Source organism: Crotalus tigris, unplaced genomic scaffold, assembly GCF_016545835.1.
Source record: "Crotalus tigris isolate CLP2741 ecotype Arizona unplaced genomic scaffold, ASM1654583v1 scf7180000017987.690289119674:8195010, whole genome shotgun sequence".
Classification (NCBI taxonomy): Eukaryota; Metazoa; Chordata; class Lepidosauria; order Squamata; family Viperidae; genus Crotalus; species Crotalus tigris.
The window spans coordinates 2,994,597-3,022,543 of record NW_024096758.1 but is presented as its reverse complement, the minus strand read 5'-3'; the positions used below and the strand labels follow the sequence as shown (position 1 = coordinate 3,022,543).

General features: G+C 38.9%; 1 protein-coding gene across 4 annotated transcripts in view; it reads left to right on the top strand.

Annotated features, from left to right (window-relative positions):
- The first annotated feature begins 5,464 nt into the window (after window positions 1-5,464).
- The window catches only part of LOC120309115 (L-gulonolactone oxidase-like), a 37,573-nt gene continuing 15,090 nt past the window's right edge, over window positions 5,465-27,947 (top strand). For 2 of the 4 annotated variants that reach the window (XM_039345966.1, XM_039345969.1), the window contains exons 1-6: window positions 13,732-13,918; window positions 15,988-16,089; window positions 16,598-16,723; window positions 17,334-17,428; window positions 18,724-18,814; window positions 27,518-27,703. In XM_039345966.1, the coding sequence (XP_039201900.1) occupies window positions 13,916-13,918; window positions 15,988-16,089; window positions 16,598-16,723; window positions 17,334-17,428; window positions 18,724-18,814; window positions 27,518-27,703 (603 nt within the window). In that variant the 5' untranslated portion in view covers window positions 13,732-13,915. Of the gene's footprint in view, window positions 5,950-6,797; window positions 6,886-10,354; window positions 10,590-13,731; window positions 13,919-15,987; window positions 16,090-16,597; window positions 16,724-17,333; window positions 17,429-18,723; window positions 18,815-27,517; window positions 27,704-27,947 lie in introns of those variants that run through there. The other 2 variants (XM_039345967.1, XM_039345968.1) reach the window with 2 other exon arrangements.

Below are 27,947 nucleotides of genomic sequence, written 5' to 3'. Positions count from 1 at the left end.
ACACACACGCCAGCCAGCCAGCCAGCCAAACTACCTAAAACCCAGACCATGACTTGGAGGCAACCAAACGAACAAACACCATTTGCATCACACAGAAGATACTTAAATACCAGCAACAACAACCAGCCAATAGCCCAAAATGAGACCATGACTCAGAAACATCAGGACAAATAACACCCACACCAATTAACATCACACAAAAAGATATTTAAAGGTCAGTGCTCTGGTAGATGAGCACAATTCAAAGTGCACTGAAGATGTCTCTCCCCCCCAATGGAGACGTTTGCAGCCAAATTGCCAAGCTCGGAGATCAAACTAACAACCCAACCTATTTCATCACCCTGACTTCAGGTTTCTCATTCCTATTGCTCAGCTTCTTCCCCATACTCCTGCAATCTCTCCCTCCCTTGCCTAAGGAGATTCTTGAGCCCATTTTCTTCTCTCTAAATCTGATAAATCACCATGGACTCTGAGACTATAATTTCAAGCACTGTAGTGTCCATTGGTAGGCAAGTGCCTCTGTATGATTAAAACATTTTTTAAAATCCATAAATGTGTCTTTTGCAGTGAATTGGTTATAAAAGTGCTTCTTGTGATGTATCTTGAAAACTATACTCAGCATAGAATTTTAGCCAGCCAGAGAATAATAAATCACGAATGAATTCTGGAGAAAATAAAACCATTGGGCGACAAGTGAAAGATTTGGATATGGATTTCATCTCTCCCTTAAGAAAGAAGTTCAGGATAAAAAAAAATGCCTGCATATTTGGATTAGGACAAACATTCAAATCAATGTCCAGAATCAGTATGACTTAATCTTTTCCCCATTTTTTTTTATATTGGGCATTCCACTTCTCTGCAGAAGTCTCATGTTTGCTGAAGCCTCCTCGGACAAGGAAGAAGATTGGGCAGCCAATCAAGAGTGTCCTACTCTGCTCATTAATCAAATCAACCCTGTGGGCCCTTCTCTAAAAGCCTCCTACATTAGCCTCCTACAGCATAAAAGAAAGGGCAAGTGACCATGGACAAAGAGTCATAGCTGAAGATATTCTTGTGAGCTGGACCAAAAACTGGCAAGCAGAGGCATTTACAACTGCGGGTTAAATGTCAAAATGGCAGCCACATCTGTGCTACTGAAGCCCTGCCTCTACTTGCAGGAATTCAGTCACGTGGCCACAGCCATCATCTTGACTTTTTAAACTTCTCTGCATGGATGTTCCTGCTAGCAGACAATTGATAACTTTCCCTTGTTCTGATTTAGGCACTCAAAGCTGTGTTACTTTGCTTATACTTTTTGACACAGATATTAAAAGGAAAATTCGTGGTTGTATGTTCCCGGTGTCAAAGCTGCCTAAGAGTGGAAAGTTGTCTTTGCAGAAAGGGCAACCATATGTAATGTAACTATTTAAATATGTCCTGTTTTCCCTAATAACATTTTCTTGTATGTTATTTTTATATTTGCAAGGTCAGTTCATACAACTACAGTCCCATTTACATTGTTAGGGAAGCTGTTGGAATACTTCCATTTCTGTTCACCTTGGATGCCGCTGGTCCACCGAATGTTCAAGCAGTAGCTTTAACATGATCATGTCCATGTACAACAAGACAGCAAAGAAAGACCAGCACTGCATGTGCCCTCAACCTGCAGTGAATAATCGGAGTTTTCAAATGAGAGCGTGGAAGCACCTGTTTTGACTGGCTGGCAGCCAGGATCCCGTAAAAGCTAACCTTAACACCAAGGCAGCATCGTGGAAACAGTCTTGATTTTGCTTTTCAATCACATTTGAAGCTAATGCCCTTGCCCTTGTGTATGTTCCATCTATTTTACAAGAAAAGAGCATTCAGCAAACAGGATTGCAAGAAAAGAATAATTGCTCTCAGGTTTGGCACAGAGAGGGAAGATATCAGATACCCTCTGGAGTTTCCAGAAAGAAAGGAAGTTTCCAGGAAAAAAGTAAGCATCCAGTGGAAAGCTGACACATTGGTTGATGCATGTACTGGGTTGGTTGTTTTTTTTTTAAAAAAATCATTAATTCCAACAACTATCTTTCAAGTTCGGTGTTGAAATCACAAACATTGATTGAAATCCCCACGAATTCCATAAGCTTGATTGAAAAGAATAGAATTGTTTTCTTTCTCCAAAAGGAAAGCTAATGCATGCTTAAAGGGTAACATGGATAATATGTAATGATGATGATGATAATAATAATAAAGTTGGAAGGGACCTTGGAGGTCATCTAGTCCCACCCCCTGCTCAGACAGGAAACCCTATACCAAGCATGGCAAACTGCCGGTCCGCGGGCCAGATGCATCATGCCGAAACTGCGCCCACCCCATTGCTGGCAATGGGGAAAAAGTCCCAATACATCACGTGATGTTGCGAGTTTGATATGCCTGCCCTATACCATTTCAGACAAATGGCTGTCCAATCTCTTCTTAAAGACTTCCAGTATTGGAGCATTCACAGCGTCTGGAGGCAGGTTGTTCCACTGATTAATTGTTTTAACTGTCAGGAAGTTTCTCCTTAGTTCTAGGTTGCTTCTCTTTTTGGTTAGTTTCCATCTATTGCTTCTTGTCCTGCCTTCAGGTGCTTTGGAGAATAGCTTGACTCCCTCTTCTTTGTGGTAGCCCCTGAGATATTGGAACACTGCTATCATGTCCCCCCTCCTCCTTCTCTTCATTAAACTAGACATGCCCAATTCTAGCAACTGTTCCTTATAAGTTTTAGCCTCCAGTCCCCTAATCATCTTTGTTGCTCTTCTATGTATTCTTTCTGTATGAGCTTTTATACAGTTTTTATTTTTTTCCTCCAAAATGACATGGAAGTAGAACAGAATGACCATACTTGTGAGCTGGAGGGAGGAAAGGAACATTTGTATTTTATGCTCCAATCATTGACTACTTTAATCCAGAACTGCTCCCTCCTCTGAGAAGCAACATTTCTCGCCAAGTATTTTCTTCCAGCTCTCTGTAAAATGGGACTAGAGACTCTCTCAATGCCAAAGTGATGAAGGTGTTGACACCCTGATCCTGGGGCCTTCTGCATGCATCATAGGCCCTGTGTCATTCAGGGATGACCCTTTTTCTCTTCTTCAACAACAGAATTATAGGTCTCAGACTAAATTAAGGTGACCAACCGTCCTCCTTTAGGGAGGACAGTCCTCCTTTTGTGAGTTCTGTCCTCCCTTGAAAAGTGTCCTCCTACATGTCCTCCTTTTCGATATTTGAAGACTAATCTGCAGGGCTTTTTTTTTCTCATAGAACGCTCAGAACAGCGTTCCAGCACCTTTTTTGATGGTTTTTTTTTCAACTTTTTCATGAGCTGTGCTACTCCCCCTATTGGCTTTCGAAAGCCAATAGGAATTGCTGCTGAGTGCGCCAAAACACCCGGCCAGCAAACTTTGCACATGTAAGTTGTCTGCAGCGAAAGCGAATTGGCAGGAACTTTGCACCCCTCCCTGCTACTCAACTACACCATCTCCTAGTCAGTCCCGAAGATACCTGGAGGAGACTGGAGTGGCAACGCCACAGTAACTTTCTCTTGATCTTCGGCCCTGCTAGGGCAATAATGGCTGTGGACGCAAGAGCAGGGGCGGTGGGGCTGCTGTGGGTGGGGCTGTGAGGGGCGGCAGTGACTGGCTGCCCCCGTGCTGTGGGAGCCATGGGGCCTGCTCTACACGGGGCTGCGCAGGGTGGGTGGCTGCAGGCGGGGCAGCTGCAGGCAGGGTGTGTCGACAGCAGACTGCCCCCAAGGGCTGGAACTGGCACAGCTGGTGCTTTGGAAGCCATGGGGCCCACTCTACATGGCGGGGCAGCAGTGCTGGCGGGCGGCTGCTGGTGGGGGTGCGGCATGTAAGCATAATTACAATATAAAATGTTATTGTTACAAATGTTTTTTATTATGCATTTATCATATTATAGTGTATTCTGTATTATTGTTGCAATGAATAAAATGTTTCTTTTATTTACGATATTTTTTTCTTCAATTTATTTGTGTCCTCCTTTTCATTATAAAAAAGTTAGTCACCTTAACTAAATGCAATGTAGAACTGAAAAAGGAAGTGAAGAAGCTCCAACTAAAGGCTGGAGATTTAAGAAATGAACACAAAATAACCTCTCAATTTTATTAATTAGGCTGTTTCCTAGTTATAAAAGAGAAGGAATTCTTTTAGCTATGTGATTTCTGATCTTAAAGCATAAACAATTTTGACACCATTAATTGATTAGCATCCTTTCCCTCTTCATCACTCAAAACTATACATTTTCTCAACAAGGATAAATGAGAGAAACATTGTCCTTTTGCAAGTTTTCATGATTCCTGGGAACTGCACGGATCATTCTTGCCAAATGAACATAAAAAAGACAGTTGCCTTTATGTGTCATTTCTTGATATCAGGCATTGTTTTATTCCCTTTAAGCTATCTATTTTCATACATTATCTTGAAGGTCAGCAAGACTCAATTCAGGATCCTTGATCTTTTTGCTTCCTACCAAACTGCCTGATTAAATATGCTGTGATTGCTAGAAACAGCTGGCAACATTCAGCCAGCAGTTAATTCTGCCAGCATGGAGGTGGAAATCAAGTGACAGCTTATAACATAATGAAAGATTGATAGTGGTGCTAAACCTTACATGCAGAAATAAACAGTTTCATTTGCCCATTTAGATATTCTCCCATTTAGTTTATTGTTTAAAGGAGAACAATGCATCCAAAGCTATAAACCAAGACAGGAATGTTTGCTTGCTATGAACTTTGCTAACCAAGAGTCATGCATGAAACATCTCTCAACTCCCAGACACCCCAGAGCTATAACACAGTGCCTGTCATTCTCATTTGCTTTAACACCCAATTATTAACATCTGTTGTGTTAATAAATACATTAACAGAACAGTCATGCATAACTTTGCTTGTAAATAGCAGATATTCCCTATGACTGAGCTTTGTGAATAAAGATAGGATATAAATCTAACAACATCAAAAAAATCCTTACAGGCACTATTTTGCTAATCTTGCTTAACAGCTCAGTGGTGTTCTATAATCTTCCTGATTTGAGTACTGATGGCACTGAAATAATTTCTATTATTTGGGTATTGTGTTGTACATGATTAAAAAACAGTCAAGCTGTGTACAGAACAAGGTCAGGAAGTTCTACAAGTCATACATTGTAGAGTTTCTCCTTTGCTTCTGATTCAAGTCAAGGCAACAGTTTCATACTAAGGAAGGGTGCTTTTACATTGGGGAAAAAAAGCTCTTTCCTTACTTACACTTTGTATCAGCATTGAACCCCCTGGCAACCCCAATATTTTCCTGTGATTGTACAAAAATGGCCTTATTTCTCAATCCAGCACAGGTTTTAAATGGTTTTGTGATGATCCTTCCAACACTGAGTCATCATGAGCTTTCTGCTTTTCTGGATTCCTGTGAATTCCTGTGACTAGACAAGCCTTATTAAACTCACATTAACCAAAGTCTGGGTTTGCCAGACCAGAACAAAAACAGGAATTTTCAATCTGCAATGCAAAGAATATATTCTGGCCCTAAACTAAAGGTTACATGCCAACAGGATTCAAGTACTTTTAGAGGATCCCAGAATGGAGAACATTGATTGGATCTTCAGTTTGGAGAAATGATCAAGGACAGGGCTTTTTTTTTGTCATGGAACACACCGGAATGGCATTCTGGCTCCTTTTTTCGACAGATATTCCAGAGTTCCGTTCTTTTCCTATTGTTGCCCTTCCTATCCTCGTTTGCTTTTGAAAATGCCCAACTGGCAGTACAGTGGGAGCGGGGTCCCCTCCAGCGCTGTCTGCCTCCTCTAGGAGGAGCCATGAGGCACCAGAGCACCACAACCAGAGCGTGGCTTGATTGGCTGGGTTGGACCATGTGGTATGGAAGCCGATGGTGGCAATGGGAGACACATAAACATGGAGGCCATCTTTCATGAGAGGGTGAGTGAGCCTTTTGCCTTCCCTTACAGAAGGTGGGGTGTGAAGCTAAAAAGAGGCGAAGCAAGAGGGAAAAAAGGCAGTGGAGTAGAAGCTTGCCTGACAGCGAAACTTTGCTGTTTCGGTTCCTTGGGTAGTTCAAAGGCTGGGATGTCTACGAAAATCTCTTTTTAGTCTTTTATACTTTATATTCAAACAGCAGAGGGGAAGAATAAGAATAAAGCCAATGTCTTGTGATTTGGAGGTAATAATCATAATCATAATAATATTAATTATGTATTGGTCAGATGTAAAGGTAGACCTACAGTATGAGGTTTAATCAGATCTATTTATTAAATTGGGTTTATCCTAAAGGTAAATTAAAAGTAATCTATTCACTGACAAAGTTTCAACTTTAATTTGTTTCAAGTCAATATCCATATAAAACTCCAAATGTATATTTTTCCACCTTGTTTGACAACTTAAAAATAATTCAATCTTTTACAAGCAACCAAATTTTGTTTAATTGGGCCAATTTCATTCCACATAGAAAGCTGACATTTCCACTCATTAAAGTAAATGGGTATGCCAGTGATAAAGGTCCCAAAAGAATAATAAAATGCCTTCTTGTAATTTAAAGCCACACTGTGCATGATAATATTAATAGTATTAACTTACCTTGAACAAAATCCTAGTCTTTTAGATATACTAAAATTTGAAGGGTTTTTTCAACTACAAAGGTAAACCTTGTAGGGTAGACAAGGCAGGTGGTATGACGTATGTAAGTTCCAGCACCTTTTTTTTTTTTTACAAAAAAACCCACTGATCAGGGATATGTAAGAATAATAAAATATACACGTTTATCTTTCAAGAGTATGCAGTGTCATATATGCAGTTTCAAATATTTGCTGACAGTCCTGAGAACTAGAAACAAAAGGCAAAGAAAGATTAAAAGTACAGGTAGGTACAAATCTATACAATTTGTCTATAGATGTATATTATTGAGGTTCCCTTCCCAGTAGAATAGATTCTCACAAGAAATCAGATAATCAAATATATATTTTGGAGGGGTGGAGAGAAAAATCTGTCTACTTTTTAGCAATAAATTCAGCTCCATAGTGAAAAGGAGCTGATAAATCTCCCAAGGTTAATAACAGTGGATCTCAACTACAACTTTAAGCAGGGACTTTAGAAGATGGGTTGTAGGAGTTCAGTAGTATGAACTGCACAACCAAAGGGGAAATTTTGGGGAGATAGCTACGCCATCCAAGGAAATCTCTTTTCTTCCTGTAGGGCGAACAAGGGCAAACACTACTTTCTGATCTCTAGAAACCAAACTCACCTTATGCTGTTTTTTGACCGTAATAAAGATTTGATTGATTGATTATAAAAGTCCTCATGTTTTTTGGGTTAGAGAAAGATTCTGTTTTTCCTGATGCCTGAAATCTAGGCATTAAATGACCTGTGAATATTTAGCAGCAGCAGGCTCTTCCTGTGTATACAAATTAGTCCATTTTGCATTGATTCAGTGTCATGCCTTTAATTACATATATATTCCAAGTCATAGCCACATTCCCCTCACCAGATGTTGCTGTACATTCACCCTTCATCATTTATAATTATAGCCCCACAGTCACAAATGTCCATACTTTATTGTGCAGATTTGCATTTGTATATATTATGTGCTATATATTGTATGCCATTTGGCCATCCTGTCTTATCCAGCAATAGTGTTTTCCCTGCTGTCCCTGTTCAATGGATAGCATGTCATCATGGAAGCTGCTAACTGTTCAACATTGGGTTGATGGCAGGTTGCTAAAACATAAAGACTGAAGTTTCCTCGATGGGAATTAATGAAAAGGGGATCCTAAAAACTGAGGTTTTGTCTCAGATTCTTTCCAATGGGATCTCTAGCTCAGATGATACTGCCCCAACTCAGAGGGTAGGTTGGGGAGAGAGACAGCAAAAAGATCTTTGCAAATGAAGAAGTGAAAGGGGGGGGGCATTGTCCAGTTGGAGTCAGCAGGAAATTAGTTTACAGGGCTATAAACAAAGAGTGGCATTAATTGCTGTTTTGCAATCTCTCAGATTTAAGTAATTCATCTTTTCCTTAGAGGTATATGTGAGTCTGTACTGTTCTCTATCCTCTTGTACATAAAGCAAATATTGATGTACATGCAAATGACACAAAGTGATCTTATTTGCATGAAACCATAACTCAAAATGAAATCCATTTGGTTTTAGTTTAATGTGCTATGTGGATTTACAAACCTTGATTTATGGATTAGTAGAAGCTGTAGGTAGCTTGTTTGCCCAAGGGCAGGAGGGAAATATAGGTATAACTCAGCTTCAGGCTCCATGACAAGCCAGGTAATAAATAACACACACACACACACACACACACACAATACCATGAACTGATAAGCTTTCTGTAACAACTAGGAGAGCATAATGCAAAAACAAGTGGAGCTTGCAATCATGTGGAACAGACACTAAGAAAAATCATTTTCTCTCTTTTCTCTCCCATCTCTCCAAATAGTCCAGTTAGATGATGACTGTTGAAAAACCACAACATTTTCTCATTATTTTCAGTAGGAATATATGAAATCTAAAGTTTAAGCCCTAAAGTAGGGATAATATTGTAAGAAAAGATATTTCAAAAACTTCCTTCCAAATGCAGAGGAGAAAAGAGAAAAAAATTGTTTGGTGGGGAGCTCATGTATTTTTTCCCTTGATGCTCTGCTTGGTTTCTTCACTCTAATTTTTACAGTTTCTTAATGTATTTCGCTGTCAATGGTTTTTCTGCATCTGCAATATTTTCTTTCCATATTCCTGGTTTCACAGCATAATAAAATATCTATTTCTAAAATTCTAAAGCCTTCCTTTTGTAGGAAGAAGTTTGGGGATGGATTTAAAGTTTAGGGAAAAGTTTGAGGAGTTGAAACATTTCTTTTCTCTCTTAAAACTTTCAACAATGGGACAATAAATCAGCTGGGGGAAAGGTATTATTTATGTCCTGCCCATTCAGAGTATGTTCTGGGAGCTACAAATAGGGTTGATGATGGTGCTTGTCCCTAGAAACTGTGAATTGCCTACCCTTGATATAGGAAGCGAGATCATCCTGTATCTCACAATGAGCATACCTAACAACTGTATGGGCAATCTTAATCTTCTGCTATTCCCATGGCTGACTCTGAGAAGCAGAACACTCAATACTGACATAATATAAAGCCATAGAAAGCCTTTCTTCCAGAACTACTATAACACCAACATCAAACTCTCTAATTAGATATCTTTGGAAGACTTCAAGAAAAAAGATGGATAGATATTTGTCAAGGACGTTTTGATTTGGATTCTACACTGGGCTCAATGGCCTGAATCAGTATCTCTTAGATTCTGCAAAACTAGTATTCTATAAAAATCATGCAGATACTGTATGTCTAAGTGTTTGTAAATACCTTCACCTTGGAAGCTTAGTCACTATTACATACATAGAGCAGTGGAAATCTTCTGCAAAGCAATTCAACGCATTGCCCTCACTCTTGCTATGTTGCCTGTGTGGGAAGCAGATTTCTCCACCCTAAGCCATAGTGGCACAGTGGTTAGAATGCAGTATTGCAAGCTAACTTTGCCCACTGCCAGCAGTTTGATCCTGATCAACTCAAGGTTGACTCAGCCTTCCATCCTTCTTAGGTTAGTAAAACGAGGAGCCAGATAGTTGAGAGTATTGTGCAGACTTTATAAATGGAGAGGGCTGTAAAGTAATGTGAAGCAGTATATAAGTCTAAGTGCTATTGCTATAACCCTTCAAACTGAAGTGGAAAAAGGCTCAGTTATGTATCCAGCCATTTTTCTGCATTGGATATGTCTTCTGCATCTGCTCAAGGCTTTGCAAAGTGTGGAGTTGAACCCATGCTGTGGTTCCAGTGGGTTAAGAGAATTGGCATTCCCTTTGGCCAACAGATGGAAGTAGAGATGCAGGTAGAAAACAGAAAGTTGGCTTCTACCATAACTCAATAGCCTTGCAGCTTTTTTCTTTTGGAAAAAGAATAGTCATAGGTTGCTTGTTTTTGAAAAAAATTAAGAAACGCTGGTCTAATTATTCCTTCCAACACAATGATTTCTGGGAATATTATTTCCCCTCAGTAAAAAATGTTAGGCTTGTGACCTAGCAGTGCTAAAGCATGCAAATGCCAGTAGATAAATAAGTACCATTCCAATGGGAAGCTTACTGCGTTCTGTATTTTCATGACCGCCACTTCATGACACAAACATCTCTCAAACAACTCAGGCTCCCTCTGCTGAGAATGGGTGATGAGCACCAACCCCTTGAGTCAGTCACACCTAGACAAAGGAAACCTTTAAACCTTTTTTTTCTGTTCATAAATGACTCTCATTAACCATGTTGTTTTCTTATTGCCTATTGCAGATTTTAGGCCTCTTGAGAAGAAGATCTGTGAGGCACCACACATTGTGAGCTCTACAAAGATATAGGATGCCATGTCCAAATGTTTTATGCAATCTGGATTGTGATTTCATCAACTTCAGTTCTCTGAAGCCTCCTCAATTTTGTTGATCAATAGCAGACACCCCACCCCCACCAGGGGATTCCATGTGTTCAGCTGTGCCCAAGGGCCTCCAGAATTAATGGGAGTCTGAATCAGGTAATAGCTAACTTGCTGATGTACTGTTCTTATTAACCATTCTGTGATTAACAGGGTCATTATTTCAGTTGAACTTTAGCCTTTTGCCTGGAGTTGAAAAAGAGGAGTGGGCCAAAAGAACCACCAGTGAAAGTAGACTCAGCTGTTGCCAAAAAAAGGGGGGGCAGCATTTCTGGTCTGTATCTTGTATCCCTGTTGCATCAGCATAAGGACTGCATGTAATATTTCAAAGCATTTCCTTCCATCTTGCTAATGGCTGTAGTGCAAGAAGGAAGAAGAAGGTAGATAGTTTTTCAAGCACATTTTTAAACAAGTTCCCCTTACACATGGAACATCCTTATAAATCAATTTTAAAAAGGCGTATGGATTTATGAAATCTGACGATCTAAGAAATATTTCAAAATGTGATGCTAAAGTATAAGGCAAAATTTCACACTTGGGATTACTGTAGGCAATACGGTATTCTGAGGAATATTGATCAGCAATGCAAGAATGTAGGAGCAACTTTTTGCTTACTGAAATTATACATGGAACAGAGAGCTTGTTTGAGAACCAGGGAAGATAAAAATATCATTTCCATTCTGGAATTTGTCCTATTTTAAGAGAGGCGATCAAAAGGTAAACAGTACTAATGTATGATTGGACCTTAATACCAAGCATGATCAGATCTGGTTGTGCAATGTGGAAACTCCAGAATGACGGAAAGGACAGGTCTAATTTAAGTTCTCCAGTTCAAGCTTCTTTCATATGTAAAGGGGACTATGTAAGAGCATCACCCCAGTGAAATCACCTGACTGACCAAACAAGGAAACAGGAGGTTAAGCAAGGCAGCATTTTTCCTTATATATCAATGCTAGAATAGAATAATAACTTTATTGTCACTTTGAGTGTACACTAATTGGCATACATTAAAATGAAATTTTGTTGCATTCAACTCTCAAATGGTCACCACCTCTGATATACACTACATAAATATGATAAAAATGAATAAATAAATACAGAATACTTCTATTCTTCTGTACTTAATTTCTAATTCCAGAGCTGCATGAGTTAACCAACGATGCAGTTACCATGAAAAACAGACTCAACTTTTTGTTTCATTGCACCTTGCTCTAAGTGAGTCACTTAATTTGCCAGCAAGAATTCAACCAAGGGGACTGTGAACACTTTGGCACTTGGCTCAGAAGGGAGATTTTTGAGTAGCAACTAGCATGCTGTTGAGCAATAAAACTTCAAGGATATCTGAAAAGATGTTGACATGGTTAAGCTAAGCTTGTAGTAAGAAAAGATAATAATTGTGAGGGAGTTCAGAAAGAGCCTGAGCCTATTGCAGGAATGATTAATCTATATTTAGTGATAACCTAAAATGCAAACTCCAGTTAAAACAGCTGGCTGACCTTCATAATAATAATGCAATACAATATAATGCATTCAATACATCCAAATGAAATATGCCCTGAACTTTCTCCATTAACCAGCTTAATTGTGCCTTTTTCTACTTAAGAGTTCAACATTTATATTATGCTTGTTAAACTATGCTGTTTAAGACCAAATTGAACAGGATGCTGAAACAGAGTAAGGAACAGATCTTCAAATCTTGCTGCTCTTCTAACCAGGAATCAGTGGATTATTGTTCTCTTTCCATATCTAAAATTTATCCTGATAACAAATAATTGTTTCTTGAAACCGTTCCTTAATGGCTCTATGTTTGCCAGTTATTGTCCACCAAATAATTGGAAGACAAGACTTGTTGAGGAAATTCATAGCTGTCTTCACATCCAGAGAGCAAAGTGGCATACAAAGATCAGGAGAAAGGCTTCTAAAAAAGGATGCAAATGTTCTAAGCTTTCATTGAATTCCATACAAAAGAGAAAAGCAAGATGGTGCTTATTCATATAGAGTAGAGTAGAGTAGAGTAGAATAGAGTAGAGTAGAGTAGAATAGAATAGAATAGAATAGAATAGAATAGAATAGAATAGAATAGAATAGAATAGAATAGAATAACTGAGTTGGACGGGACCTTGGAGGTCCTCAAGTCCAACCCCCTGCTCAGGCAGGAAATCCTATACCACTTCAGACAAATGGTTGTCCAAACTTCTTTAAAACTTCCAGTGTTGGAGCATTCACAATTTCTGGAGGCAAGTCATTCCACTGATTAACTGTGCTAACTGTCAGGAAATTTCTCCTTAGTAACTCCTAGGTTACTTCTCTCCTTAATTAGGTCCCATCCAAAGCTTCTTGTTCTGCCTTCAGGTACAGTTAAATTTAATGACAGTTAAATGGAATAGACTATGCACACTCCAGCTAACACATAGAAGGTCAGATTCAAGATTCTAGAAGGTATTGCCTGGGAAAAATACTAAAATGAAACCAACAAGAAAAATGTAAACTCAGGGAAAGGAAGGGGGCAGCTGTTCATGTGAAAATAAATAAGTAAGTAAGGACCATTTTTGGAAACAGATTGTTCAGTTTGACGGACTTTGGTCGGATCTGATCAACAAAGCATGTCTTGAATCCTTATTGGTAAATGTTTCTGCCTTTGCACACAATGATTTGAGATAAAGGCAAACTAGTAATAGTGGGTGGGGGAGAGAGAAAATTATTCTATGCTTTGGTACGGATTTGGTTCAAGAATAATCCAGTATAAAAAAGCTTTTTTATCTGATACAGGAAATCTCTGATTTATTGAGACATTTTATATAGTATTTCTGTAATATCAACCATTTCCATTTAGCCATTAAAAAAAAATTCATATAAAATATAAATGTATAAGATGAGGGAGGACTTAATGAAAATAAAAGAATTAGAAGCAAAACCCAGTGGCAATGAAATCAGAGTAGGCATAATCCTGAAACGGCATATAAATGTGTGTATATAATGTTCTTTGATTTTCTAGTATTTCTCCAAACACCTATTCCAAACATATTTAATCATATAATATTGCTTGCTTTATTACTCAACCCAATTCTTTTTAAAGAATCTCTTCGGGCTATATGTTAATTAAATAGGATAGCTGCTTAGCTTTCATCCCAAATCTAAATTTCTTAGCCCCAAACCAACATTGCAGTTGTTACTCATTAACCCTTTTTTCCCTGGAGAAAAGTCCTTATGACACAGAGAAGCATTCCATCACTTGGGTTCTCCCAACTCAGCAGTCTTGATCGAACTTCTGAGACACCTATCTTTTTAGTTCTGCTGTTTGGTGAACATCTAAAAAGTTCGGCTTTTAAATTCCCCCCATCCCCTTTCTTTTTTTTAGCGCTCTTTAGCAGAGGACTTTCCGTTCTGCAAATCTTCCTTCTGAGGTTCACCAAAAGCCAGTTATAATGGTAAGAATATTTGTTTTAATGGTGGGAGAAACTACATTTGGAATGATAAAGGAGTTGGGTTGAGGAGCCAGAGGAAAGATAACTTCATCGGAAATTATATTGATGGCACTGAACTGACAGGGGACAAATGGTGATTTTATAGTATTTGAAAAATGAGGTTTTTGTCTTATCTTACTTATTTTATCACCATCTCGGAAGCAGACTACTTCATGGTGCACCATACTCTGCCCAGAAGCAATAAGGTTCTATTCATTCCTCCACCTGCTTAAAACATCTTCAGCATGGTTTGTTTGAAACCTTGGACAACCACCTACTCAGATACAACATGGATTAGAATTCTTTTAATACTGGAGTACCAAGAGCCCACCCTCTAGGTAGAATATATATATATATTCTTTTAATACTGGAGTACCAAGAGCCCACCCTCTAGGAGTTTGTGTACCCCATATAGTTTGTGTACCCCAAAGCAAAGCTAGTCCCTTGTATTAGCTCTTTCTGAGAATCTGCATCTGAAAATAACTGGCTTGTATGTAATCTTTTCTTTGGAAATATCCCCACTAACCAGAAAGGGAAAGAACCCATAAGTAAATTACTTTAAGGGATTTTTTTAAAAAATGGGAAGCAGAGGACAAATGTTTAAGAAAATTAATAAACTGAGCACTAGAAAACCTGATGGGAAGCAAAAATAGAATTCACCTTCTCATAAACTGCTGTGAGAATGGTTAGCAAGTTTCCTGGGGCAAACATTTTCTGCCATTAGAATTCCAATTACCATGACACAAAAAAGGCTTGGAATTTAAATATTTGTGAACTATGTTTGCTATGGATGCAACAGCTCGGCGGTTGGGAATGTGTCCTGATTTGTCACTGCCTTCTTCCAATATGTGTTTTTTAACTTCCTAATCTGGCCTATAGGTCTAGATTTCCTGGTGTCTCCTATTTAAGTACAGTATTAGGCCTACATACTGCCACCATCCAAAAGCAAACAGTTATTGATCATGAGAGATTACAATTGGAACCTCCAACTTCCAAATCAAATGCTGGAATATCAGTGGACTTTCATTTCACCAGAGGAACACAGAATCCTTTAAAGGGGCAGTTCAGATACCAAAAGTCATCCGTGTGCAGAAAGGCTCTGCTCCTAAGCTCTTCGGAGTCAGACAAAACACTATCCAATTCTTTGTCACATAAACTGATTGTTAGAGAATTTCTCGCCCCTGAAGTTTTGGCTCTGGTTTTTCAAGTCCTTTTTTAAAACTGAGACTGACATTTGAGTAGTGATCAAGGGCCCATCCTCCAGAAAGTGAATGAGACAAATAAATAAATAAAACCAGAGTAGGCAGGACCAAGACAGCAATTAAACTTGATTTAATTAAATTTAAATGCTAAATTAAAAAGAAATTAATTCAATAAATGAATATGATTCCTCCTCTCAATTTTAAAAGAATTTTTTCTCTTCTATCCTATTAAGAATATTAATTTGGCATTCACTTTTGTAAAAAGTCAGTAAGCAGTGGGACATTCAAATCTGCTGAGGATATCAAATAGTCCTGCCAAAATGGTCTCCGTCTAGGTTGTTTGTTCATCATGGAGATGGTACAAGTATTTGAATTTGCCCAAACTTTAGGATCAGCATCAGAGGCTAATTTGGTCCATCTTTAAGGTCAGTTAGATCAATGTTTCTCAACCTCAACAGCTTTAAGATGTGTGGACTTTAACTTTCAGAATTCCCCAGCTAGTATTCTTTCATAATGTAGGGGCTACATTCAACTGTTTCAAAAGTCTTGTAATTTTTTTGGGAGTAGACTGTCTCAATACTTGATGTGTTAGTTGGAAGAGTTACATTTTAGAATCTGTGAATTGTCTTATTGTATCTCCTTTTGTGTGTGTAGTTTACCATTTTTAAGTGGAGCTGATCCAGCAAGTTAATTACAAGCAAAGTAATCATCCATGTTTTTTATTTAAAAAAAAAATCCTCCCAGAAGGGAACAAATAAAACTGGCAGTTTTCATGAAACCTTCTACAATTCTCAAATGGATGGGCTTCCGCTATGTGTTTTGGGGCACTAGGTACATGGTGAAGGTGGAGTCAGATTCCAGAACTGGGCTAGAACTTATGGTTCCTCTCCAGAAATGTATTTCCAGCCAACATCAGTTGATGAGATCAGAGAGGTAAGCAAGGAACATCCAGCCAGGTGTTCTATTATTTTGATGTTCTCTATAACCTATTGTTCTCTATCTGTTCTCTGTATTCTTTACTTGTCCTCTAATATTCTTTATATCCCATTGTTCTCTACATATAACAATATGACCTATTGTTCTCTATCCCTAGTGTGCCAGCTGAACCTAATGGGAATTTTTATATGCCCTAGAAAAAGTATTGAATTGCTTATTGTATTGCTTAAGAGCCATGGTGGCCCAGTGGTTAGAATGCAGTACTGCAGGCTAACTCTGCATTCCACTGCCATTCAATCCTAACCGGCTCAAGGTTGACTCAGCGTTGCATCCTTCCAAGGTCGGTAAAATGAAGACCCAGATTGTTGGGGGGGGGGAGAGAGAATATGCTGACTCTGTAACTGCTTAGAGAGAGCTGTAAAGCACTATGAAGTGGCATATAAGTTTAAGCACTACTCCTATTGCTTTCTCTAAATGTGCAAATGTGTGATTAACATTTTTGCAGATCTTGGCTCTGGCCAGGCAGAAAAGCAAGAAAGTGAAAATGGTTGGTGGTGGACACTCCCCATCAGACATTGCCTGCACAGAGGATTTCATGATCCAGATGGGAAGGATGAATAAGATCCTTGAGGTAAAAGGACTGTGGCCACTGGGTCAGAGTGATGATTCTTTTTGCTTGGCTTCAGAATTCTAAAGGCTTCCTTTCTTTTATGAAAAAGGCAGCCAAACCAACAAGGCTAAAGACTGCTAGGAATGTGTAAGTGGCTCCTAGATGTTGGTAATGGAGTGGAGAGTAGTCCTGGCTAGGTTCACATATAGTTTGCTTTAATTACTGTAAGGCTGATCATCAAAAGATAAAGTAAGCTAAAATTCTAATTTCATGTTAATCTATAAATCATGTTTAAAGATTACAATGTTAATTCTCTCAATGAGTTTTTTTTGCTTCAACTTTTGACTCTATATTTAAAACTCCTTGTGCCCACTTTGAAAATAATTCCAAAGAAACAAGCACAGGACCCCTTTACAACTTAATACAGCATGAATATTTTTAAAAACTTCTATACAGGCTTGAAAAAGATGCTCCTGCTTTAGAATCAAATATTTAGTGCAATACTTGTGAGAAGTCTGATGGATTTCTTCCAAATTATGGTTGGCCCATGGACAGGCACAATAGGTCCTGAGTGAATATTTCCTGCAGGATTGCTTCTTTGATTAACACAACAATATATTGTCTCTTGCAGGTGGATAAAGAGAAGAAGCAAGTGACAGTAGAGGCAGGGATTTTACTCTCTCATCTGAATGTGGAGCTGAGCAAACATGGCTTAGCTTTACCTATGTAAGTAAACCGTCACTGAGATGGTAGGCATCTTGCTCAGATAGTTGTGATGCATGTAAGACCAAACATTATCACTAGTCTATAAATGTGGCCAGATGTGTGATGGAATTCTCAGTGGCAAACTGGATCAAACCAACAGAAACTAAGATGATTAAAAGCCTGGAGACAAAAACATATGAAGAACGGTTGCAGGATTTGGGTTTGGCTAGTTTAAAGAAAAGAAGGACTAGGGGGGACACGATAGCAGTATTCCAGTATCTGAGAGGTTGCCACAAAGAAGAGGGCTTCAACTTATTTTCCAAAGCACCAGAGGGCAGGAGAAGAAACAATGGATGGAAAGTAATCAAGGAGAGAAACAACCTGGAATTAAGGAGAAAGTTTCTAACAGTGAGGACAATTAACCATTGGGACAGCTTGCTGTCAGAAGTTGTGGGTGCTTCATCACTGAGGGTTTTTAAGAAGAGACTGGACAGGCACTTGTCTGAAATAGTGCACAGTTTCCTGCTTGAGCAGGGGCTTGAACTAGAAAACCTCAAAGGTCCCTTCCAGCTCTATTCTGATTCTGAAGTAGACATTGAAAGGGCGAAAGGATCTTTTTAGAATGCTCCATCTAGTAAAGGTCTCTAGGGCCAGGTTTCAACCCATTGCCCTTTTTCAGAGTGGCAAATGAATTCTTTTAAAGCAAACTGGAAAATGAAGTGGGCTTATGGGAGCATATACAAATGCACTCATGTGTGGTGACAACAAGAACTTTAATCACAGAAGGACTTAATAAGACCGGATTTTTTTTTTCACAGCCAAGGTTATCCAAGAGTAATTACCAATGCATGGGCATCCAGAACTATTTTGGTTTTTTCCCCCCAAATGGGATGTGGATGAAAATGAGAGACGAATGTTCCTGGATTTTAGAGGAAGCATGGAAGGATTCCTAGAATGGAGATGGTTCCTCTGCCAATTGAGCACACACAGGAACAAGATTTCAGATTCACAAGGGTCAGAAATCCATGCACCCCTGACTATAACCTTGCCAAGATATAACAAATCCAAGGAATCACTCCAAGATCAAAAATACAAATCTGTATCCAATATCCCTTCATAGTCAGTATCCTATTTCTATGGTTTGATAGGCTGTGACATATGTTCAATACTCACTGGGGCATGTTTTGAAGTCAGAGCAGGTGAAGTTAATTAGCTCTTTTGTATGAATGTCACATTTGTTAATAGCATCTTCCCAACAGTTATCTTTGGAATGGATCCCAGTTAAATCTCTTCCTTTTATGTCTTTTGGGGCCCAGTTTAGGAGCTGTGTCAGATGTGGCAGCTGGTGGAGTCATTGGAACTGGCACTCACAACACTGGCTTCAGTCATGGCATCTTGGCCACTCAGGTAAGACGCCCAGTGGGTTGTAGTTGCAGGGTGTAAAAATTTCCTAGTCATTATGTCATAGCAGCAAGTTATTAGAATGCTAATTATGTCAACTTTTATTCCCCGGTGGGGGAAAATAAATGAGAATAATGCAGAATTACATTGAAGTCCTTTGTATGCAAGGCCCCACAGCAGAGCAGTTACTCAAAAGGCAATTCTTTCTTAGAGTTCAGTAGCCTAGTGGGTCCTTGGATGGGATATCCCAGAGCTATGGATTAAATTGGGAAGCAGAAAAACATCCTGGAGAAATATACTAGCAAACTACTTCTATATTATTGCCCCAAATGCTACAAACATATGTCCATGAGGTCACTGATTTGAGTTAGAAGAGAATTTCCCTTAACCATTAGGAATCTGGCAAATAGTAATGTAGTGTTCACACAGTGTACTTGCTGCCCCCTCCCACCTCACCTCTCACTCTAGATAACCTTGGAAGGAATTATTAGTGCCCAGAACTTTTCCTTCATGTTCCAAAGCTGTGATAGACTTTCCTAAGACTTTGCTAACATACTAGGTCTCTGATCTGGATCCAGACCATCTTTGACTTCCAGTTCAGAAGAAGTGCAAGAATCTTCCCAGTCTGGCAACTCATAAAGAGCAACTCACATGGACATTTGATTCAAAATGTGTGATGATAGGGTGTAGGCAATTAATTTATAGGAAAGTCCCTATAAAGTCAGTAATGTGACAAGAGGAAAGAAAATATACCAGATGGTAGTTTGACAGAAAGTAAGATCTTTAAAAGCTTTTCCTCGACTGAGATGACCAAAAAAATGCATTAAAACAATAAGGCTTTTAAAAAGCTATTTGTCTTGCTTCTGAATGCTTGCAGTGAATGTTTGTATATCTAAATAGGCACAGAACTGACATATGTGTGGCACTTCACAGATCTGCCCTCATATGAATCAAAATAAACCAATAACATACAGAAGAAGGCAGACTCAGCCAAGGACATCTCAGCATTGTTTCTGTTGAAAAACAATAAAAATAAGTGTGGAGCAAAAGGGCTGCCTCCTGAACCCCAGCTGTCAATTGTCTGTGAGGTTTGAGAGCTCAGTTTAGATCAGGGGTCTTCAAACTTGGCCCTTTTATGACTTATGGACTTCAACTCCCAGAATTCCTCAGCCAGCGTGCTCCAGTTCAATTTATACCTAGCATAATTACAGCAGAGTTACTCTGAGTTTCTTTCTCAGATACCCTCTCCTGGACTTGGGAGGCTTGTCAAGGGCCCAGATTCCTCCTGTAATTGATGCAGTCCCTTTACATTCCCAGGGTCTGTTAGCCATTTCATCATATCAAGGGATGTTTAAGAAATAAATAACCAGCCACAAAAGTAACGGAGCAGTCAGAGACTGGACAGCCATTTGTCTGAAATGGTATAGAGTTTCCTGCCTGATCAGGGGGTTGGACTAGATGACCTCCAAGGTCCCTTCCAACTATTATTATTATTATTATTATTATTATTATTATTATTATTATTATTATTATTATTATTATTATTTTCAGCAACCCTTTTCTATTTCTTTTTCTCTGGGTCTTTCTCTCACACACATACCAAATTTGAAGGTAAAAGTGCAAGGTTTGGGACTAGGAAATCACATGTAATCTATGGGCAGCAATCTGTCTATTCTTTGCAAGAATGCAAATAAAATGTTTTACTAAATCAGTGCAAATGTTTAATTACATCACTATTGCTGGCACTGATTGGCATCAATTTTCCAAAGTCTTCCAAATAAGTATCGTCTCCTACATGACCCAGTTTTAGCTTGAGGTAGCCTTACCCTGCAACAGGGTAGTAGGAAAGAGAAAGGGAAAGTCTACTTTTTGGGATCCAGGTGGCATGGAGCAGATTAAATTCCACCATGAAGAAGCTAAGCTACAGGTCCTGCTTGGGGATATTTAAGGAGATGCATTTCTCTCTTGTCCAGATTTGCTTAATGGCCATACAATTCATTAAATAACTATAGGAATTTGCTTAACAACTTTTGCAAAGAAGGTCATAAAATCAGGGGTGACCCATCTTAACAACTGCCTTGCTTAGCAGCGGAAATTCTGATCCTAATTGTGGCCATAAGTCAAGGACTATCTGTACTTGTAAAAGTGCATACAAACAAAGAGCATCCATATAAAAGCTCATTTGCATTAATTTGTGAATATTGTTATGACATTGCTGAATAGGACCATCTTTGTTGCCAATCTTATATATATATATAGTGGTGAATTGGGGTGAGGGACCCTTACATGGAAGTCATAGCTTTTATATTCCTTTCTCCAATTATCCGTAGCCCATTAATAGCAATTTGTGGCTACCTGTAAAACAAATGGCTCTCCCTGGTACAGACATGGGAGCTAGCTAGATTACCTGCCTTTCAATGTGGCTAATAATTTTTATCCCGCAAAAATCTGTGAATTGTAAGACATGACAAGGGAAGGCTATTAAAAAAAGAAAGAGAGGGAAGGCTAAGAAGAGAGGGCGGGTAATCAATTGGGAGACAAAAGAGATGACAAAATGGCCTTTTGAGAACCAAAAAGACATAAAATGTACGAGCAGCTGACAGTAATGTTTCTGTCAGAAAAACAAAGGGGAAAATCTTAGGAAATGGGGAGAAAGTGGGACAAAGGTCAATAAATTATATGCCTAAAAGACAGCTTGTGCTATGAGGGGTTGAGGAAGGAAGACATATTTGAGAAATCTTGGCTCTATGTCTCTTTCTGCCTCTGAGATCATTTTCATGCCTGAAAACTAGAAGAAAACTTCCTGAGGAAGTTTTACAATGGCAGGATTTTTCTTCTGATGCAAGTGCTTATAAATATGTCCATGTCAACATACAGAAGACCTCCCAGAACCAGCTAGGAGTGTGACATTTGAACATGTGAACAAAAGTAAATGTGCAATGGGAATATTTAGGTGACCAGATGCAAAAGAGCACAGGGCTCCTATAACTTTAGCAGTGATCCCGGCTCAGAATCAGGAATTTTTGCAGCTGCAATGAAAAGGAACAAGGTAATTTCCCAAAAAGAATCTCAAAGTGCAGAGTGAAGAAGGCAGAATGCAAATTTCAGTTGGAAAATAGCAATATCAGCACAAGTAACACAACACATATCAAGTCAAAGTAACCTAACTTTCAAATATCCATGGATGCATCTTGAGATTAGGAAGCAGGGCATGATATAAGCATATAAGGCATGATTTGGAGAAAGTAGATGGCATTTAGCACTTAGGCTCATGTACTGCTCCATAATATTTTACAGCACTTTCTGATAGTTTACAAATGTCAACCTATTGCCCCCATCAGTCTGATTCCTCATTTTACCCATCTGAGAAGGATGGGAGGCAGAGTAACCTTGATCTGGTCAGGACTGAACTCCAGACTGTGGGCAGAGTTAGCCTGTAATAATGTATTCTAACCACTGCGCCACCTGGCTCAATATCATAACATAATGTTGGAAGATTAATGGTAGGAGATTCAGGACAAAAAACTGGAAATTCATCACATTATAAATTAGATTATAGCATCCACTGCCATTGGTCACAGTTTGTGCTCAGTCATTGCTTGTTTAATCACAGTTATTTAAACTAGCTATATTTACCTAGTTCACACAGCATACTAAGTTTAAATGTTAGCTTATAACAAGTGTGGCAGGGTGCAAATGGCAAAAGTAAGCATTTGTTTAGCATTATCATCATAATCATCATCATAATAGTAAAGTTGGAAGGGACCTTGGAAGTCATCTAGTCCAACCCCCTGCTCAGGCAGGAAACCCTATACCATTTCTGACAAATGGCTGTCCAGTCTCTTCTTAAAAACTTCCAGTGTTGGAGCATTCACAGCTTCTGGAGGCAGGTTGTTCCACTGATTAATTGTTCTCACTGTCAGGAAGTTTCTCCTTAGTTCTAGGTTGCTTCTCTCCTTGATTAGTTTCCACCTGTTGCTTCTTGTCCTGCCTTCAGGCACTTTGGAAAATAGCTTGATTCCCTCTTCTTTGTGGCAGCCCCTGAGATATTGGAACACTGCTATCATGTCCCCCCTCGTCCTTCTCTTCGTTAAACTAGACATACCCAATTCCAGCAACCGTTCCTTATATGTTTTACCCTCCAGTCCCCTAATCATCTTTATTGCTCTTCACTGTACTCTTTCTAGAGTCTCAACATCTTTTTTACATCGTGGTGACTAAAACTGGATGCAGTATTCCAAGTGTGGCCTTACCAAGGCATTAAAAATGGTATTAACACTTCAAGTGATCTTGATTCTATCCCTCTGTTAATGCAGCCTAGCACTTTGTTGGCCTTTTTGGCAGCTGCAGCACACTGCTGGCTCATATTTAGGTGATTGTCTACTAGGACTCCAAGGTCCCTCTCACAGTTACTACTATTGAGCAAGGTGCCACCTATGCTGTACTTGTGCATTAGGTTTTTCTTGCCTAAATGTAGAACCTTGCTTTTTTCACCATTGAATTTCATTTTGTTAGATAGTGCCCAGTGTTCAAGTCTGTCCAGATTCTCCTGTATCCTAAGCCTGTCTTCTGGAGTGTTGGCTATTCTTGCCAGCTTGGTGTCGTCTGCAAATTTGATGAGTTCCCCATCTATCCCTTCATCCAAATCGTTGATGAAGATGTTGAAGAGCACTGGGCCCAGAACAGAGCCCTGGGGCACCCCACTACACACTTCCCTCCATGTAGATGCTGTTCCATTGAGGACCACTCGCTGAGTATGGCCGGTCAGCCAGCTACGGATCCATCTGGTGGTGATTCTGTCTAACCCACATTTTTCTATCTTATCTGTTCTGCCTGTGTGTGCATATATACATGAGAGAAAGACAGGAGAGGTGAAGCAGCCCTTAAGTTCACAGTAGTATGTAGCCCAAAGCCAGTAGACTGCTGAGTGACATAGAACTGTGCAGAGAGCAGACGTTTAAAGCAATAATATTGGCTCATATTGTGGCCTCTCTTGCTTCCTAGAACGGAAGTCCATCTTTGTTATTGTATATAACCAAAGCCGTAAATGGCTGCCTAGGATAGCAGCAAAGTCTCCGCTGCAAAGTTTTCAGAATGATAGGCAGGTTTGTTTCAACTGATTTCAGTGTGATTTCCCTAGAGGTTGTTTTCTCCTCTGAACCACTGTGACCTCAGAATATTGCCTAGAGATTGAAAAAAAAGACCTAGCACAGCAGCACCATGCAAAAGGCCTCAGACTCTTAATTTTGTCTATTTCCTGCCCCTTGTTTTTTCTTTCCCCTGGGAAGTTATTTTCAGCAAGTGAGGTTGTAGGGAAGGCAAAACAGAGGATTGATGAAATTTACTTTGTAGAGCCATTGCAGAGCCCTTGGTGACCCAGCCTGAAATTCAGCCCACTGGTGCCCTCTGCTGGAGAAAGTTTCCTGAGAGAAAAAACTGGGCTAGGTTGGCAAAATGGATGGCTATCCTTTCATCATGCACTGTGAAGAATTGGCGTCTCGAAAGACATTGTCCATCAGTTACTTACATGTCTTCTAACATCTTCCAGCTATGAGACTCATCCAGCTTTAGAAGATACTAGTTATAAATCATTTTAGGGATGGTACCTTATGATCTTGTCTTTCTAGCAACTCTAAACTCAATGAAACTGTAAAGCCAATGATGCAACAGGGCAAAAGAATAATGACATTCCCCATATCCTTACAGAGGATCAAAGGTCCTGTCTCAGATCTGCAGATGTTTATATTGATGAAGCAAATGTTCCTGAACCAGAGCAAAACCTGAAACCAGGAGCATCCGTGCTGGGGCCAAAACAAGCCAAGCGGATGGCTATGACTGTGCAATTAAAGCTCTGGCCTCTTTTGCATATTTTGCACATACAATGTGTATAAAAATTGATAGGACTTGCAGTCCTGCAGCCAAGGCCACTACCTGGGCCTTTTTTTACTGCCTCCTGAGGATGCCTCTGTTTGAATCAATACTTGAAAAATCTCATTGGAAACAAAACATCAAATGGATATTAAAACTGAATCATCAGTTCAAAGTAAATCTTTCTGGTGCTTGTTAGATACTTTTAATTAGGAGTTAAAATTAGCCAGTTATGAATGATGGAATTTTCTTCTCTCTTTTCTCAAGAATATAACAATATGAGTCTTCAGCATTGTTTGTGTTTCAAATTCTGTTGAGCACCATTCATTTTTTTTCTTTGCTTCTTTTTATTTCTTAGATTAATCATATGAGTGATCTGACCCAGTTAGGGGTCTTACGGTAAATGAAGCTGATAATATTTTTTAATAGCCAATCAGATGTTGCTGAACCGAAGATAAGAAAGTAGACATTTTATAAACAGACATACAAAATAATTCTATTTTATAACACCATTTTATAAATAGACATACAAAATAATTCTGACACAAGAAGTCACAAAATAGCTGACAACAATTTTGGCTAACTTTTGCCTGCCTTCTTATGGGGTTATTTTATGGTTCAGTGTATCATGAGACGCCAGTAAATAGGTTTGTTCAATTAAAATTGTTCAGATAACTGTGAGTATGCATGGCATGCAAGCACAACTATTGTTGAAAATATCAGCAGTTTGGATTTTGCTGTAATAATCAACTTAGCCTGAAGTTTATTTATTTATTTATGAGACTTATATACCTCTTTAAGTGCAAGCACTCTCTAAGCGGTGTACACCAGTAAGCAATGTATATATATTTACATTGCCCCCAACAATCTGGGTCCTCATTTTACCTACCCCGGAAGGATGGAAGGCTGAGTCAACCTTGAGCCGGTGAGATTTGAACTGCTGACCTGCTGAACACAGTCAGCTAAAGTGGCCTGTTGAACTGTAATGACTGTAATGTGGCATCCTATTTACCATATCTCCAAAGTGCCCTCATGATAATCAATATGGAGGCTGGTGACATACAAATAAGCAAGATTTTTTTTAACTGAATGAAATAGCATTAAGCAATGATGCACATGAATTCCAGCAATTTAAAATCTCCCTGATTTATCTGTGAGAAATAGTTACATGAAAAACTCACAGATGAATGTCTTTTCTGAAATCTGTGCACTGAATCAAGTCAGATATATGAATCCCAAGAACCTACAGCTTGCTTTGTCCATTCCTTTTATTGCTCCTGTATCCTAAATGCAGTTTGCTCTTAAAAAATGGAATGGAATAGAATAGAATAGAATAGAATAGAATAGAATAGAATAGAATAGAATAGAATAGAATAGAATAGAATAGAATAATAACCACCGCCAAATATTTAAGACAAATCCCCAGAAATATTATACTCTGATCTTGTCCTTCTGGTTGACATGGTCCTGCCCACTTTGCACCACTGTCTGCACATTATATCTTATATAACATTACATTGTCTCAAACTCAACGCAAAATTTCCCTTCTTTGGTTTATACAATGACTATGTCCATACAGCACACTGGGCTAGACTAAAGTGTGATTGGAATGTTTGTAGTTCAACATTGTCTTAGCATGTTGTGTGAACCAAGCTACCCAGCATGACTTCTTCTGGTAGTATAAAGGTTGGTTCTGAAACTGATAAAGATTCAGGAGTTAGTTGTGTGAACAGACAGTCCTCCTTGTTATAAGTAAAAGATCTGCCTCATCCATGGATCATAGGAAGGCTGTTAAAAAAGAAATCAAAACACTTCCAGTATAGCAATGTAGAGATGGATTTTTGATTCACAGAAAAAAGGCTTCTATTGCTGGAATTTATCTAACCTTATCCTGTCCATCTCAATGAATCTTGCTAAAATGACTTTTGTGAAACATAGGCTTCGGAAGAATCCCTTTTCGTTTGGGGAAGCAGCAAAGGGCCTGTTATCTAAGGGCTTGATTTACACGTGATTATTTAATTTTACTTTTTAATGTTTGAAGCTTTTGATGTTGTGCTGTTTTGGGTGTTGATATTATTTATGGGTTTTATTTGTCATATTTTAAAAGATTTATTTTATTCTGAGGTTATTGGATTTTATTGATAATATCATTGTTTTAAGTTCTTAACTGCCACAGGGTGGTTTGCTTGGAGTGTGCAATATCCACATGATAAATCATTCAATACGATAAATCAAGAGGATAAATCATTTGATCAAGTGAAAGGATAATATGGTTGGTTTGGGTACAGCATGTAATGAAAGCAGAGATGCTTTGTTTTCTTAGCCTGATTTAGTAAACCATAACCCATATTATAGATAATCATCATTCAGTAACTGTCTCATTTAGCAACCATTGGCAGTTACAACAGTGATAAAAAAGTAATTCTACGACCAATCATATTTTCAACTTTGCAGGTCTGTAAAGCAAAGTAAAGATAAAGTAAGATCATAAACACAGTGACAGTTTCACTTTATGATTGCTTCTTTTAATGGCTGAGTTGCCAGTACCAACTGCAATCACCAAAATGTTGATCTTAGGTCTTTTAAAAAAGCTATCTCAGTATGTTGCATATATGTAATTATTAAATCTAGCCTGGTTAAATTTGATATGTGAATACAAACTATACATTACCATTGTAATTCATGGTCCTGGGTCTACCATCTGGGCAGGTTGACAGATATTGTTTCTTTCATGATGGATGCATGCAAGCAAATTACAGTAAAGCAGAACTCTCTGTACTGTACTGTGATGGGTGGGCTGATTACTAGATTCAACCAGATCCTTTGCTTTTCCCCTGGCAGGTGGTGGCCATGACACTGTTGACAGCTTCAGGGGAAATCCTGGAGTGCTCTGAAACTGTGAATCCTGAACTTTTCCGAGCAGCATGTGTACATCTGGGTTGTTTGGGCATCATTCTCACAGTCACCTTCCAATGTGTAACAGAATTCTACTTGCAAGAAACCATCTTCCCTTCTACACTCAAGGAGGTAAGCTCAGATGCTGCATTTGGGAAGGACAATTAAAGACCATTTTGAGAGGCACGTGATGTGCCTGCATGGCCAAAATGCCATTTGATATTTCAATGTCTCAGAAAAATCAAAGCTGCTAGAAAATGCAGCGGTAATTAGTTAAGAAAGTATTCTTTATGCACAGCAGTCTCAACTGATCTAACTTGTTAGGAAATCTTCTAAGCAGAGAATCCTAAGTAGGAAGATTAAGTTTATTGTCAGG